This window comes from Carcharodon carcharias, chromosome 19 (genome assembly GCF_017639515.1).
Source record: "Carcharodon carcharias isolate sCarCar2 chromosome 19, sCarCar2.pri, whole genome shotgun sequence".
Lineage (NCBI taxonomy): Eukaryota > Metazoa > Chordata > Chondrichthyes > Lamniformes > Lamnidae > Carcharodon > Carcharodon carcharias.
Genome location: NC_054485.1, coordinates 62,246,385 through 62,263,327, shown reverse-complemented (window position 1 = coordinate 62,263,327; position 16,943 = coordinate 62,246,385). Strand labels below are relative to the sequence as shown.

At 44.0% G+C, this 16,943-nt stretch overlaps 1 protein-coding gene across 6 annotated transcripts in view; it reads right to left on the bottom strand.

Annotated features, from left to right (window-relative positions):
* LOC121291360 (KH domain-containing, RNA-binding, signal transduction-associated protein 1-like) overlaps window positions 1-13,306 on the bottom strand; it is a 29,983-nt gene extending 16,677 nt beyond the window's left edge. For all 6 annotated transcript variants that reach the window (XR_005945980.1, XR_005945981.1, XR_005945982.1 and 3 more), the window contains exons 1-6: window positions 13,176-13,306; window positions 7,622-7,743; window positions 6,071-6,187; window positions 5,210-5,356; window positions 1,658-1,779; window positions 205-433 (exon numbers count right to left, since the gene is read on the bottom strand). Coding sequence is in view for 1 of the 6 variants with exons in the window: in XM_041212428.1 (XP_041068362.1) it covers window positions 205-433; window positions 1,658-1,779; window positions 5,210-5,356; window positions 6,071-6,187; window positions 7,622-7,743; window positions 13,176-13,302 (864 nt within the window). In the remaining 5 variants the exon portion in view is untranslated. The remainder of the gene's footprint in view (window positions 1-204; window positions 434-1,657; window positions 1,780-5,209; window positions 5,357-6,070; window positions 6,188-7,621; window positions 7,744-13,175) is intronic.
* Window positions 13,307-16,943: the final 3,637 nt, after the last annotated feature.

The following is a 16,943-nucleotide window of genomic DNA, read 5'->3' as shown; positions in this document are numbered from 1 at the left end:
GTATCTCCAATTTACCAGGTTCCGCAGTTCCGAAGAGAAGTTATATTGGACTCCCCTACTGAGATTTTCCAGGACCACTTTTATCTCCATCTATGGAGTATTTGGAAGGGCTACAGATAGGCCCCAAATGCCCCCTAAGCCTACAACTACACGAGAAATGTGTCCCAGTCCCAAACAATAAAATTGATATATTTATGCTCTTACATATTCATCATAGCTCTCCTGAGCAGGCGGAGGGTGCAGTGCCTGTCTGTAGGCTGCAGGTGCGCCCCGAGCACGAGGTGCTGGGGCACCCCTTTGCGCTGGGGTGGCACCACGTCCACTTGCCACTTCCCTGCGTCCTCCAGGTGCTCCTCTCACAGCTGCTCCACGTGTCATTGCACCTCGTGGTCCATACTGAGGGGAAGGTGGTGGTGGCGCAGCACCACGACCCCTAAAAAGGAAGATATTACACTTCCATTGATTTGCCAGTTGGGTTTCTCAATGTGCAAAGCAAACCTTTTACCACAAGTCCAGTTAAACACAGATGTTTCAAAGCTTTCATCAGCAGAACCCAAGAGATCAGCTGTTAGGACTTAGGAAAAAATCCATTAGAATGCTATTGTTTGCAACTGAATGACATCTACTCTACCTGATACAGGTTAACTTTAAAGTGACGGCTCTCTGCACAAATCATTTTTGTGCACACTCAATATTGTGGTACTATCAGTGACACTTGACTTACGCTGCTTACATTAGGCTTGTAGAGAGTCAAGTCAGGCTTTAACTGTTCAGAAGCACTCTTACATGTAAAAGTGAAATTTTTAGTGAAATTTTAACATGCAGACCCAGATGAAGACTAGGCTGACTCACACTCGAGGACAAAGAGTGACAGACAAAAAGCAATGTCTGGGAGCATTCATGAAATTTATATCTCTGTAACAATGGGAAATATTCCTGGAGATATTTAAGTGTCTAGATGCAAATTAAGATTTAATGATGCAGTATAACATTGCGCCGATAAAAACACAGATTCCATTTAAGCTCTTTGAGGAGTTGACTTTCAATTATTCTTAGGAAGACTGACCACACCAAAAGCAGTTCAATATCCTTGGAAACCAGAATTGAAAAGACACTGATTGGGTCTCTCTGGCTCCCAAAGTTCTAACTCTGGGATACCACGTCCATTCATTATCAACAAAGCTGCCCCACAGACAATACAACGTAATGTACTGCAGGGAAGGATGTTCAAAAGGGGAAAATCTGATTATCTAGCTGTAATTTATTTTCTGCCAAATTCCAGATGGTTATGCAGGAAGGAAGCAAAAAAAAATGTAGATTGCAGAGCCTTTATGAAGGTTTCTGACGGTGCAAAGTGAAACAGAATTTGAAAGTGCAGTGACTGAAGCTTTTAGTTTGGCACTAAGCAAAACAAACCAAGATGATCCCAAGTTTGATCCTCTCTTTGTGCTAGGTTAGCTGATTTAAAGTGGGCCAGATATTGAAATGGTACAGTTTATTTCAGCATGTCTGCACTAAGGAATGGCTGGGGGTATTTGAGGGGTGGGGGAGGCGGGGAAGCAATGATTCTTACACCTTATCAATGAGCCCTACTGGGTTGCAGATCAGATGCTGAGCAGTGACTCCTTTTTCAACCCAACCATTCTGGAACCTTTACCTTGCAAGTGGTACAGGTGGAGCTCCACGACCACGTACACCTCTCCCACGAGATGCTTCTTGCCCACCATTCAAGTAAGCCAGCTCAGTTAATTGCTCCTGCCTTATTTCATCATTGTAGTCCTGTTAAAATGATTATATAATTATTAACTAAATACAGAAATATATAATTGTTACAGCAGCCTTTCAACACCACAGCTTGCATGATACAATTCTTAATCCTGTGCCAGTCCCTTCTTTATCAGACCTCTCAGTAACCAAATCAGTGCTGTATTTTCTTTTCTCTCCTGCCTACATTACAGCAGCTAATCTACTGGTCAGTTTACTTTCTCCCAGAGGCAAACCTCAATGATCCTACAAGTTTTAGTTAATAACGTCAGTTTTCAAGGCTCTTGGTAACATTGGTTCATATTGGTCTCCTCCTGACACAGATAGTTACTATGCAGGTACGACAATCACTTAGGAAATCAAACTTTAACCTTTATTTACAAAAGGACTGGAGTACAAAAGTGAAAGAAAAAATACCTGGAGCACTGTGGGCAATTTTGGTCTCCTCACTTAAGGATATAATTGTCTTTGAGCAAGTGTAACGAAGGCTCACTAGGTTAATTCCTGGAATGATGGACAAGGAGGGATTGAGTAGACTAGGCTTATGTTCCCTAGAGTTTAGAAGAATGAGGGGTAATCTAATTGAAACAAAATTCTTGAGGGGCTTGACAAGAGTAGATGCTGGGGAAGTGTTTCCCCTAGCTGGGGAATCTAGAACACAGGGTCAGCCATTTCGGACTGAGACAAGGAGAAAAGACTTCACTCAAAGGGTTGTGAACTTTTGAAATTCCATACTTGAGATCTGTGGATACTCAGTCACTGATTATGTTACATTAGAGATTGGTAGATTTTTACAAACTAAGGAAATTAAGGGATTATGGCGATAGTGCAGAAAGGTATAGCTGATGTAGATGATCATCTATGATTTCAGTGGAGCACGCTCGAAGGGCCAACTGCTCCTATTTCTATATTCTTAGTCAGAACATTTAAATTTGGCAAAATCATCAACAACTGCGTGAACATATGCCTCCATTTTAAAGCTTGCACCACAATGCAGAGAAACCAAATCCCCATCAGCTTCAGAACGCTGGGAGCCTCAGGCCAAATAATTGACGCAGACCATGTGGTTGGTTTCAAGGATCAGTTGCAGGAACTGTGAACAGTGCGTATCATGCTTAATTCTAACACAATGAAGCAGCTGGTAAATCACCAAACTCAACATTCACTGATTAGTCTGTAACCATGACAACTACAAGTGTAAAGCTTTGCTTTAAGTCCCCTTTTGGATTATTGCCTTATTCAATCTATATTTCATTCCAGGACATTGGCATTTCAGTAGCGTATCAGTGCAAGAGACACTATGGTCTTACTCATTTGACCATGCTTATTCAAAATGAATTGGCTGAAAAGTAACTTTACAAACAAAAATACTGATTACCAAGTTGCCATTCCAGCAGTGAGATACTTCAGGATAAAGTTCTCACTTCAGCTAGTAAAATAACTGCGTCAGCAGTAAACCAAATGCAATTATGTTGCAATACTTACCTTGACATCACACCTCCCCAACACAATAGCACATGCAATGTACATCAAAATTAGTGGTCATTTGGTACAGCAATGTTGTCAAATTAATAAACAGCAAACACCATAAATAGGTAGCCCAGGAGAATAAGTCAGTATGGACTAACTTGTAGAACATACAGCAGCCCAATCAAGGACTGTCTGAAGACAAAGTTTGATTAAAGAACGTCTTGAGGATCTTCAGGGATGGAAGGTGTGATTAAGGCAATATCAAGCTACAGTTTTAAGAGCTTCTAAATGAAAGATGATAAGAACCAAGATGACAACTTGCACAACTTTGAAGGGGGTTAGAGCAGGAGATGTCACGCCGAGTCTTAAATCCGGCAGCGCAGTGGTGTGCAATGATTTGTACAGAACACCCATCTTGCTTTCTCACTGTATGTTACATAGCTATCCATTATTCATGCTCTGCATTTTTAAAAAAATCTCCATCCTTGTTCTTCCTGTACATGGATTTTCATGGATGCTCATTAGAGCAGTCACTTCACAACACAGACAGCTCCTTCTGTCTCTGGATAAAACTTAACCCAATTAGCTAAAACATGCATATATTCCACTAATGAGGCCTGCTCAGTCCAATGACATTAACTCTTCACTTCTTTGCACATTGCAGGAACTTTGAGCAGTGCAAATCATGGAATTACACCAGCTGCTCACTGTTTGAACAGTGCACATCATGTTAATTCTAAGTTTCCACAATGAGGAAAGGAGTGGGGAGTTGATGTTTGAGGTGGGGATGGGTGGGCAGGGCATTGACATAACCCGAACACAGCCTTGTTACCTGCACAGACATCTAACTGCCCTACTCCCAGAAGCAAGCTCCGTCTCTTGCTCACGTTGCTGTTTGAGACTGTGGTGGGGAAAGCAAAGGAGAGAAGACATACACACACCAGCACCACCCTTCTTGTTTCAAGGACTTATCTATCATACAAGCAATGTAATTGCAAGAACCACACTTAATCTTGCAAAGGTTTTTAATTAAACTTTCAACTCAACTACCCATTTACACAACCTTGATCGAATTAGTTTGGGCCCAACTGATAGGATGAAATCCTCCTTCCTGCTGCAATGAAACTTGACTGGATCCCCATCACATGGGGATATGGATCATATCCCAGTACTGTTCACAACTGTGCACAAACTGGCAATGCAAGGGAAAGCTAATGTGAGAAGTTGCAGTGTCCTTCTCAGGTTAAAGTGTACAGCAAAGGCATGGCCTTAAGCCTGCAGTCCTAGAGCTAGGAGACCACACGGTGCATTGAGAGGTGCTCCAATTCAAAGGATCATCTCACTGTCATAAGTAGAGTCATACTTGATAAAATAAAACCAGTAAACATGCCAATATGTAAAGCTAACATTCAAAAATAGGGAGATTTCTCCACAGAAGCATTCCAACCAACAAGAATCATGACAAAAACCTGATTTGCAATGAAGCCTTCAATCAGAGGTCTTGTTTCGATGCATATTAATCCCAGTGGAGCAAAAGACATTTGCAAAATTTAATTACTGTTGGGTAAGGATTGAGTTAATGAGAATTTGTAACGAGGTGTGAAAAGTTATTAAATGCTTAACAAACACCGTAATTAAGTGACGAAATGAAACCGTCCCACCGGCTCCCTATCACAGACTGAGTGTGATACATCTGCACAATGACAAATCTACATCTGATTCTCAGCTAATCCAAACCATCTTATATGTGGAAATCAAACTCAAATAGATGCAATTGAGAAGTGCACAGTACTCACTCCACATTTCATCCATCGAACATTACAGCTTAGTGCTACAATCAGCTGAACAGCACAACCATTTCCTTTCATTGATTCACTCCATTTGGGATAGTCAGTGCAATGGGGAAAGGGAGTGAAGCTGCATGGAAACAAGCTGGAGCCCGAATCTGACTATCAAGAAGAAGATTGAGACTCACAGGAATAAGGAATTTTTTAAGCTCCTCCATGGCATGGTACATTCGTGAATAGGCCTCGGTTGGGGGTGCGAAGACTTCAACAAGAACATGCAGATCACTGTTCAAGTGTGCGTATTTAGCTTCTCCTCCTTTACGGAGCTCATCTTCCTAATGGGATGGAAAGGGAAACACATTTGGATTTAACCTGTAATTAACACAACAGATGCCGAGCACTGGCACTGATCAGATGCCAAATTGTTATGATGGTACATTAAACTATTTCATGCACCAAGGATTCTGCTATTGTAAAGTGGGTTCTTCTGCCACAGTACAGGTCCGCTGATGGCAGCCAAACTCAGCATCACATGCAAGTGATTACTGTTCTTCATTATGCAATTCATTCATGGAAGGAAACACAATCAAGTTCAAACCTGTCCTCTTCTGAACCAGAGGCATGCGCAATAATCAGTAATCCGAAACCAGGCTGATTTTCCCCTCCCTTTCTCACATTTACAAAAGCAAGCCAGCATCTCTCAGATCATAACTCATCAAGTGGAGATCAAACATGACCATCTATTCTCTCTGCAAAGTCGTGAGTCATATGCAGAGACATATAAAGTACATTAATTCTCATGTCTACAATATTTGAACACCAACTCATTCAGTTCACACCATCTGAACTTAAGATTTGACAAGTTTGTGCAAAAATATTTATCCATTCTAGAGGAATGGTTACATCCAATTGCATGGAGATGAACTTCATAGGTTTGAATAAAGTGGCCAACTGATCAGAATTCAGTTGGAAAACAACCTTCCATCTGCAATTCCAATGAGATTATACATTGATCATTAAGTCATTCCTTTGCAACACAGTTTTCGTACCTTGGACTTATCTCTCATCGAGCCTTTCCCAAGGATGGACATTTTTGTGCCAGTTTCTTCCTGTAGCCTCTTTAATGAATTTCCTCTAGGTCCAAGCAGTTTCCCTACAAAGTTGAACTGCAAAAGCATTACAAATTAATGCAGAACTGCATTACAACAAAGATTACATTTCAAAGTATTGTTTGTAAAGCATTTTGGGACATCCTGAGGCCGTGAATTGCACTAAATTAATGCGAGTCCCTTTTCTTCCATACCATCCAACTAATAACATATAATAGTTATGTTATGTCCAAATGCAGCAAGACCAGGACAATATCCAGGCTTCAGCTGACAAGTGGCAAGTAACACTTGAGCCACCCAAGTGCCAGGCAATGACCATCTCCAGCAAGAGAGAATCTAACCATCGTCCCTTGACGTTCAATGGCATCACCATCACTGAATCCCTGCCAATCAACATCCTCGGGGTTACAATTGACCTGAAACTGAACGGGACTAGCACATAAATACTGTGGCTACAAGAGCAGGTCAGAGGCTAGGAATCCAGCGACGAGTAACTCACCTCCTGGTTCCTCACAGCCCGTCGGCCATCTACAAGGCACAAGCCAGGAGTGCGATGGAATACTCTCCACTTGCCTGGATAAGTGCAGCTCCCACAACACTCGAGAAGCTTGACACCACCCAGGACAAAGCAGCCCACTTGCTTGGCACCCCATCCACAAACATTCACTCCCTCCATCACCAACACACAGCAGCAACGAATACCATCAACAAGATGCATTGCAGGAGCTCATCAAGGTTTCTTCGACAGCACTTTTCAAACCCACAACCACTACCATCTAAAAGGATAGGGGCAGCAGATAGATGGGAACACCAACCCCCAGAGAATCCCCTACAAGTCACTCACCATCCTGACTTAGAAATATATTACCATTCCCTCACTGTCACTGGGTCAAAATCCTGCAACGCCCTCCTTAACAGCACTGAGCGTGTATACACAGTTGCATGGACTACAGTGGTTCAAGAAAGCAGCTCACTACCACCTTTTCTAGGGTAATTAGGGATGGGCAATAAATGCTGGCTTAGCTAGTGATGCCCACATCCCAGGAATGATTAAAAATTCACATGAAGCACACATCAGGCCTTTACTGGACACAAGTTAAATTTAAGCAGGAATCAATGGGGGGCTTTGGAAATTTCACACCCTTTCTCTTGAGTAACCCTGATGACCCTCTTGTGCTCCACATGTTCTTGTTGAGATCTGTCAGCATAGAGTGTACTGAAACACGAATCTGCCCCCACAGCCACAATATGAGAGCACTGTTCTGTCAGCAGGACTGAAAATAATGCGAAACACAATCATACTGCACAACACCGGAGACGCAGCGCACGTCATTTTCCTCTGCAGTTAGCAACACAAATGAAGGGAGTCACACGAAGAAGCACAAATTTCACCCCATCACCAAATCTAAATCCCTGCCCCCAAAGCATCAGAATTGCAAAGCAAGGATCAAACTCTAAACTAAGACACATCCAGTGCATCAGAGGCCTTACCTTTGGGAATTGTGCAATCGGTATCAGACATCGCTCAGAAAGCTTGATGTTCTTCTGCGTCAGGACATCAAGGAATCTCTTTTCCTCCTCTTTCTTCTCTCCCTTCTGAACCTTTTCCATTTCTGGGAATGAAAAATGCAAAATAATTCAGAACTCCTCTACAGAGCAAATGGTAGTTGTCATGATACAGACCACGTAAATCCTCAGTTAGGGAAAACATTCGTGCCTGGTGAGAACACAGTTCATCACCGAAAAGTAAATGTGGGTGATCATGGGAACTGCTACTGAAATTCCACATCCTAATTAATTTCACGTTTATACACATTTTATTGCGTTTAAGGAAACCCCGGACCTGATGCATTCTACCAATTTGTGAGCTATGAGAAGGGGAGTCTCAGTATCAGGAATTGGGAAGGTGCAGGTTGGAGACAAAAACAAGGAAGGTGTTTTATAGTGCTAAGGAACCAGAGTCTGGCAGTATCATGGGTCCCGACAGGGAGAAGAGTGCCAAGAAGAATGGGATCTAACTGCCATAGTCCCTTTTCAATCTTGTCCCAAACTCCAAAATCGACAGGCAGAACATCACATACCAGGGCCGTCTAGCCTCCTGGGAACACAATCATGGGTGCCCTGCAAGTGTAGATCTGGAAAATGTAACCTTTAGTGCAGTGCTGATGAGCTTTCTTAATGTTTAATTCCAAACCCAATAAATTTGAATTTAAAAATACTTCCCATGAGGAACACTGAAGTTGCTTGTTTATGCAATTCCTAATTGTTATCAAGTAGCACTCATTCAGCACTAACCTGCTCACTGACACCCAGTTTGGGTCAGCCAGGGCAACTCAGCTCCTGACCTCATTACTTTGGTCCAAGCATGGACAAAAAGCTGAACTCAGGAGGTGAGGTGAGAGTGACTGCTCTTCACATCAAGGCAACATTTGACTGGGTGTGACATCAAGGAGCCCTTAACTGGAGCCAATGGGAATCGGGGGAAACTTCTCCATTGGTAGGAGTCATACCGAGCACAAAGGAAGATGGTTGTGGTTGTTGGAGGTCAGTCATCTCAGTTCCAGGTCATCACTACAGGAGCTCCTCATGGTAGTGTCCTTGGCCCAACCATCTTCAGCTGCTTCATCAATGACCTTCCCTCCATCCTTAGGTCAGAAGTAGAGATGTTTGCTGATGATTGCACAATGTTCAGTACCATTCAAGACTCCTCAGATACTGAAGCAGTCCATGTCCAAATGCAGCAAGAATTGGACACCATCCAGGCTTGAGCCAACAAGTGGCAAGTAACATTCACGCCACAAAACAACCATCTCCATCAAGAGAGAATTTAGCCATCTCCCTTTGACATTCAATGGCATTACTGTTACTGAATCCCCCATTATCAACATCCTGGGGGTTACCATTGACCAGAAACTGAACTAGACTAGCCATATAAATACTGTGGCTACAAGAGCAGGTCAGAGGCTGGGAATTCAGAAGTAACTCACCTCCTGACTCCCCAAAGCCTGTCCATCATCTACAAGGCACAAGTCAGAAGTGTTATGAAATGCTCCCCACTTGCTAGGATGAGTGCATTGTGAATTAATTACAGGGCTTCACATCAATTCATAGAATCATCGAATGGTTACAGAACAGGAGGTGGACATTTGGCCAATTCATAGAATCATCGAATGGTTACAGAACAGGAGGTGGACATTTGGCCCGCTGCGTCCGTGCCAGTTCTTTAGCAGCTCCTTAAATAGTCCCACTCCCCTATCATTTCCCCCAACCCTGCAAGTGTTCTCTCTTCAGAAAATTATTCAATTCCCTTTTGAAACCCACAATTGAATCTGCCTTGATCACACCCTTAGGCAGTGCATTCCAGATCCTAACTCCTCACTGCATGAAAAGGTTCTTCGTGTCGTCATTTCTCCTTTTGCCGATTATCTTTTGATTGGTATCCTCGGGTTCTCAACCCTTCTGCCAACTGGAGCAGTTTCTCCCCGAAATCTCCTCTTCTCTAGAGAACAGTTCCAGTTTTATCAATCTATCCACGTAGCGAAGTCTCTCATCACTGGCCCCATTCTCGTGAATCCTCTGCACCCTTTCCAATGCCTTCACCTCATTCCTAAAGCATGGTGCCCAAAATTGGACAGAATATACCAGTTAAGGCTGAACCAGTCTTTTATAAAGGCTCGCCACCATAACTTCCCTGCTTTTGTACCCTATTTATAAAACCAGAATGTTGTCTGCTTCATTAACCGTGCTCTTAACCTGTCCTGCCACCTTCAACAATTTGTGCACATTTATCCCCTGCTCCTGCACGCCATTTAGAATTGTATGCCTTATTTTGTATTACCTCTCCATGTTATTCCTACCAAAAGGCACTTCTAACGTTTTCTTTTGCAACAGAGTATTCACTAAACCATTAAGTGGAGGAGATAGGCAGAACATTTAAATAAGCAGCACAAAATGAACCCATGCCCCAGGGAACAGCAAAAGAAAAACACTTTGTACATGACTCAGCACAGAGCACACCGCAGAAAGGCTGCCTGACTTTTCACAAGATATTTTTCCACAAACCTGTGTCCTATTCAGTTACAGTAAAATCCTGTTCTTGCTAGTCACATGATTTATCTAGAGTTGTAATCACACTCTCCACTGATATTGAAAATTTAAGGCATAAATTTAGGCCAAGTCGTGTACATGAACCAGAATACTTCCCGCCTCTGGCAAGATGATTACTGGAACAGCTGTAAGATTGATCAAAGATCAGCTTTAAAATGGGTTTATCATTACCATGTCAGCTGGGTGCTTACAACTTGGCTTTCAACTGGAGTGAATTCCTCTCTGGCATGAATTCATCGCACCGACAAGGCTGCATGTGACATTAAAAATTAATTACGCTCCCACATGCCCTGAAACAGCAGTGTGTGTAATGGGTTTTAACTTGTACTAGATCTCTACCTCACCATTGTGTAAAAAGATGCCCTTTGTCCAGTGGTCTGTTTTTACATCTATGCTACAGCTCTGATCAGATATGTTTTAAACCCTGAAGGCAAAAACTCACACTAAGCTTAGGAATATGCCCTGCAAGATTTTATAAATTGCAAATGCTTAATTCTAAGATAAAAACAAAAAACTGTGGATGCTGGAAATCCAAAACAAAAACAGAATTACCTGGAAAAACTCAGCAGGTCTGGCAGCATCGGCGGAGAAGAGCTGACGTTTCGAGTTCTGTTGAAGAGTCATGAGGACTTGAAACGTCAACTCTTTTCTTCTCCGCCGATGCTACCAGACCTGCTGAGTTTTCCCAGGTAATTCTGTTTTTGAAATGCTTAATTCTTGCTATGACTGTATATTATTCATTCTTACTGCATTTAACTACTGCACACTGCTTCAGATAAAGGACACCACACAAATTCCCATTCCAACTTTTAATTATTTCCAACAGAATCAGATATCAAGTTGTATGATGTATAGTCTTCTCAGTTTGTTACCCATACCTGCTGCATAGAACATATCTGTCAACTCTGGTTTCTGGTGCAGAAAATGTTACTTTTTTAAACACGTCTTCCTAGCAACTGTTCTGTACTCATTTTACCCCAATCCAAGTTACCAGAAAGACAGACTTACGTTTCCATAGCACCCTTCACAACCTCAAGACATCCCAAAGTGCTTCACAACCAAATGAATAACTTTTGAAGTGTGGTCACTGTTGCAATGTAAGAAATGCAGCAGTCAATTTGTTTACAGCTAGCTCCCACAAATAGCAATGTGATAATGACTTGATGTCCTGAATTTTGTGATGTTGATGGAGGGGTATTTATCAGCCAGGACACTGGGTATAACTTCCCTGCTCTTCAAAATAGCCTCATTGAATCTCCTAGATCCACCTGAAAGGGCAGACAGGGCCTCAGTTTAACATCTCCTCCTAAAGACAGTGCTTTCATCAGTGAAGGACTCTTCAATACTGCACTGGAGTGTTATCCTGGGATGGGATTTGAACCCACAATGTTCTGACTCAGTGGTGAGAACTGCCCACTGAGGCATGGCTGACACTATAAAGCTACAACTAAATCTTTCCCAGCAGCCAATAAGCAAACACTGAACTAAATAAAAGCACTGGCAGAGAAACTTCACATTCTAGAAACATTATAAAAACCATCAAGGTGTTAATTTGTTTCAAATAGCATGAAAGCAGCATAGCTGTACATTGAAACAAACAACATTGGCTGACAATTTAATAAGGCAATTCCAACGATATGTACTAAGACAGAATATACAATAACTAACCACAGCACTGGTTACGAGACACGGGCACCGGTATTACAAATCTTCAGTCTTGCAGTCAATAACAGACAAGAACCCCAGTGAACCACATGATGTGTCAAGAATGCTGGATCAGAGAACAACACTGCTGAATTCTTCCCGCACATGGAATGATAAACAAGCTGTGCACTGCAGGAACACTAGTCATGGAGTGAAGCTATCCAGATCTACTGATAAGCTTGCACAGGCAGTAAAATTGGTTTAAAACAAGCAGCAAAACTTGGGGCCAAGATTTATCCCCTGATGTCCCGATAAGGTCCAATAAGCTTACACAAATACGATATATAAAAAAATACACTTGGACTGAATCAGGACACGGAAAATGCATCTTAAAGGGAGTTGGTAAATTCGGCATAGTTGCCCTTCAGCGTCAGCCCATCGATATAAAAACAAAAAACTGCGGAGACTGGAAATCCAAAACAAAAACAGAATTACCTGGAAAAACTCAGCAGGTCTGGCAGCATCGGCGGAGAAAAGAGTTGCGAAGAAAAGCGTCAGACCATCACCGTGCACGAACATATCAACAAGAAGCATGAGTAGGCCATTCAGCCCCTCAAGGCTCTCCGCCATTTAATAAGATCATAGCGGACCCGATAGTAACCACAAATCTGCATCCCGCCAACCCCTGATAACCTATCACCCCCGTATCATTATATAATGCTTCTCTCCATATAAAGCACACTATCTTCTAACTTACTGCAAGCCGCACCACAGACAAAATCCAAACAGATCTCCTATTACACGCATGTCGATACAATTACATCCATTGCAGAAAGTCTTATATTTAAAAAAGAACGCCTCGTGACAACTGGGCATTCAGGAGAAAAAGGACAAAATCTCTCAAGCCATTTTCAATGGGAGGGGGTTGGAGGGAGGTGGGAAGCAGGGGTTTGGGGAGGGGGGGGGGGGGAGAGAGTGCGGGCGGTGGAAACGGGAGGGGGAGGGGGGTGGTGGAAACAGGAGGGGGAGGGGGGCGGAAGGGAACCGGGGGTTGGGCCCAGTCTCCGCCCCGCTCCCCTCCCCCCGGCCCATGTGCTCTTTCCTTTGTTCTGGGCCGCGCTGCCGGGCGGATGGGGAGGGGGCGGAGCTTTGGCGTGCCGCGGGCCTCGAGCCTCCCGCGCGATGATTTCGATGGCGATCCCTCGAGCTCGAGCCCGGAGCGCGCAAGGCCGTGAACCAGTCAGCCGAGCCGCCGGCAGCGGGCCAGTCAGCCCGAGACGGATCTGCTCCTTACCTGCAGCCAGCAGCCGGCTGGCGTGGACAAAGGACGGGTCCAGGCTGTCCTTCTCGGCCATTAGCTCGGGCAGGTATTTCTCAGTCGCCATGGCCGCTCCGCTTCCTCTCCGACTGACACTGAGCATGCGCACCAACCGCCACCCGATTTAACTCCGGCACAGCCCACTGGTCGCCTATTGGACGACACACATGCCTGTCAGATATATACTCCAATCACCCTAGCTGCCAATCACATGATGAACAGCCCACATCCGATTCTCGCCACTTCCTCGGGGCAGGCATTGTTCGACATGATTGTGTCTTTCTCCTGTCAATCACATCGAGACCCCGCCCCATCTAGCCCTCCCTGGCAATCATACAGATACTGAAGAGTCATCTGGAGTCGAAACATTAACTCTGCCTATTTCTTCACAGACGCTGTCAGACCTGCTGAGATTTCCCAGCATTTTTTGTTTTTGATGCAGAAACCCGCCCCATCCTGACCAGTCTGTCAATCACATGACGGTATTCCGCTCTCGTGACGTTACATACAATGTGTCACTCAAATTGCCAGCGCCCAATGGGATTAAAGCCCCGCCCCCTCCCCACAGGCTCCCGGTCAGGCTGTGGGGAATCATCGCTGACGTGAAGTTGACAGATTTTCCTCACTGGAAAGTGAGTTCCAGATTGCCACCACCCTCAGTGAAAAAATTCTTCCTCACATCCCCTCTAAATCTCCTGCTCCTTACCTTAAATCTATGCCCCCTGGTTATTGATCCCTCCACCAAGGGGAAAAGTTCCTTCCTGTCTACCCTATCTATGCCCCTCAATTTTATACACCTCAATCATGTCCCCCCTCAATCTCCTCTGCTCCAGGGAAAATAACCCCAGTCTATCCAATCTCTCCTCATAATTAAAACTCTCCAGCCCAGGCAACATTCTGGTAAATCTCCTCTGCACTCTCTCTAGTGCAATCACATCCTTCCTATAATGCGGATTCCAGAACTGCACACAATACTCTAACTGTGGCCTAACCAGTGTTTATACAGTTCCAGCATAACCTCCCTGCTCTTATATTCTATGCCTCAGCTAATAAAGGCAAGTATCCCATATGCCTTCTTAACCACCTTGTCTACCTGTCGCGCTACCTTAAGGGACTGGTGGACATGTACACTAAGGTCCCTCTGATCCTTGGTGCTTCCCAGGGTCCTACCATTCATCGTGTATTTCCGTGCCTTGTTTGTCCTGCCCAAGTGCATCACCTCACACTTATCAGGGGCAAATGGAATTTAATCCAGATCAGCCCATCTGACCAGCCTGTCTATATCCTCTTTTAATCTAAGGCTATCCTCCTCACTATTTACCACCTCACTAATTTTCATATCATCCGTAAACTTACTGATCAACCCTCCTACCTTCAAGTCTAAATTGTTTATATATACCACAAACAGCAAGGGACCCAACACCAATCCCTGTGGAACCCCATTGGACACAGGCATCCAGTCACAAAAACATCCCTCGACTATCACCCTCTGTTTCCTGCCACTCAGCCAATTCTGGATCCAATTTGCCAAATTGCCTTGGAACCCATGGGCTCTTACATTCATTATCAGTCTCCCATGCGGGACCTTATCAAAAGTCTTGCTGAAGTCCAAGTAGACTACGTCAAATGCATTGCCCTCATCTACACACATGGTCACCTCTTCGAAAAATTAAATCAAATTGGTCAGACATGACCTCCCCCTAACAAAACCATGCTGACTGTCCTTGATTAATCCCTGCCTTTCCAAGTGTAGATTAATTCTGTCCCTCAGAATTGCTTCCAATAGTTTCCCCACCACTGAGGTTGGACTGACTGGCCTGTAGTTCCTTGGTTTATCCCTTTCTCACTTCTTGAATAATGGTACCACATTGGCTGTCCTCCAGTCCTCTGGCACCTCTCCTGTGGCCAGGGAGGTATTGAAAATTATTGCCAGCGTCCCTGATATCTCCTCCCTTGCCTCACTCAACAGCCTGGGATACATTTCATCCGGGCCTGGAGATTTATCTACTTTTAAGCCTGCCAGACCACTTAGAATCTCCTCCCTTTCTATGCTAATTTATTTATATATATCATAGTCCTTCTGCCTGATTTCCATACACACATTGTCCCTCTCACTTGTGAACACCGATACAGTATTAATTTAGAACCCTACCTACATCTTCCAGCTCCACACACAAATTACCACTATGATCCTTAATGGGCTCTACTTTTTCTCTACTTATCCTCTTAATCTTAATGTACTTGTAAAATAACTTTGGATTTTCCTTTATTCTACCTGCTAATGATTTTTCATGCCCCCTTTTTGTTCTCCTAATTTCCTCTTTAAGCTCCCCCCTACACATTCTATACTCCTCTGGGGCTTCTGCTGTTTTGAGCCCTTGGTATCTGCCATAAACCTACCATTTTTTTCAATTATTCAACCCTGTATATACCTCGACATCCAGGGTTCCCTGGATTGTTGGTCCCACCCTTTCTCTTTACTGGAATATGTTGGCCCTGTACTCTCCCTATTTCCTTCTTGAATGAGTCCCACTGCTCTGACGCAGATTTACCTAAAAGTAGCTGCTCCCTGTCCACTCTGACCAAATAATATCTGATCTTATTAAAATCGGTCTTCCCCCAATTTAGAACTCTGATTTCTGGCCCATCCTTGTCATTTTCCATAACAACTTTGAATCTAACGGAGTTATGATCACAGAGATAAAAGCAAAGAACTGCTGATGCTGGAAATCGAAAACAAAAACAGAAACAGAAATACCTGGAAAAACTCAGCAGGTCTGGCAGCATTGGCAGAGAAGAGCACAGTTGACATTTCGAGTCCTCATGACCCTTCAACAGAACTAAGTAAAAATAGGAAAGGGGTGAAATATAAGCTGCTTTAGTGGGGGGCGGTGGGGGGGAGGGGGTGGTTTGTTGGGACAAGCAGCCAGAAAAAGGTGGAGATAACCAAAAGATATCACAATCTGTGACATCTTTTGGTTATCTCCATCTATTACTGGCTGCTTGTCCCAACAACCCTCCCCCACCCCCCCCAAACCAGCTTATATTTCACCCCTTTCCTATTTTTACTTAGTTCTGTTGAAGGCTCATGAGGACTCGAAATGTCAACTGTGCTCTTCTCTGCTGGAGTTATGATCACTATCTGCAAAATGCTCCCCCGCTGATACCTCTGCCCGGCTTCATTCCCTAAAATTAAGTCCAGTACCACCCACTCTCTTGTAGGACCTTCTACGTACTGGCTTAAAAAGCTCTCCTGGATGTATTTTAAGAATTCTGCTCCCTCTAAACCTATCACTCTATGACTAATCCAGTTAATGTTGGGGAAGTTGAAATCCCCCATTATTACTACCCTATTATTTTATAAAAGAAGCAAACATTTAAAGTCCCAAAAGAATGTTCTGCAAAAAGTCCCTTTATAATGAACAATTTTCAGAAATTGGCCAAACTTTGACTCCCAGTATTCCATGGGACCTTGAAACAAAACTTTGAAAACCTGACACAAACACAATGGGCAGAATTTAGCTCTTGGCTGGCGGGCAGGCCCCACCGGCTCAGTGGCAGGCAGGCAGCTGAACACCACCGCCGAAACGGGGCCCGCCTCCATTTTGAGTGGGCGGGCCAATTAAGGCCCGCCCCACGGCCGGCTCGACATGAAGCGCTATGCACTTCCTGTGCAGGGATGGTGGGGGGAGGGATTCCCCATCTGTCAAAGTGCGCTCTTTCGCACATGTGCGCTAAAGAGCG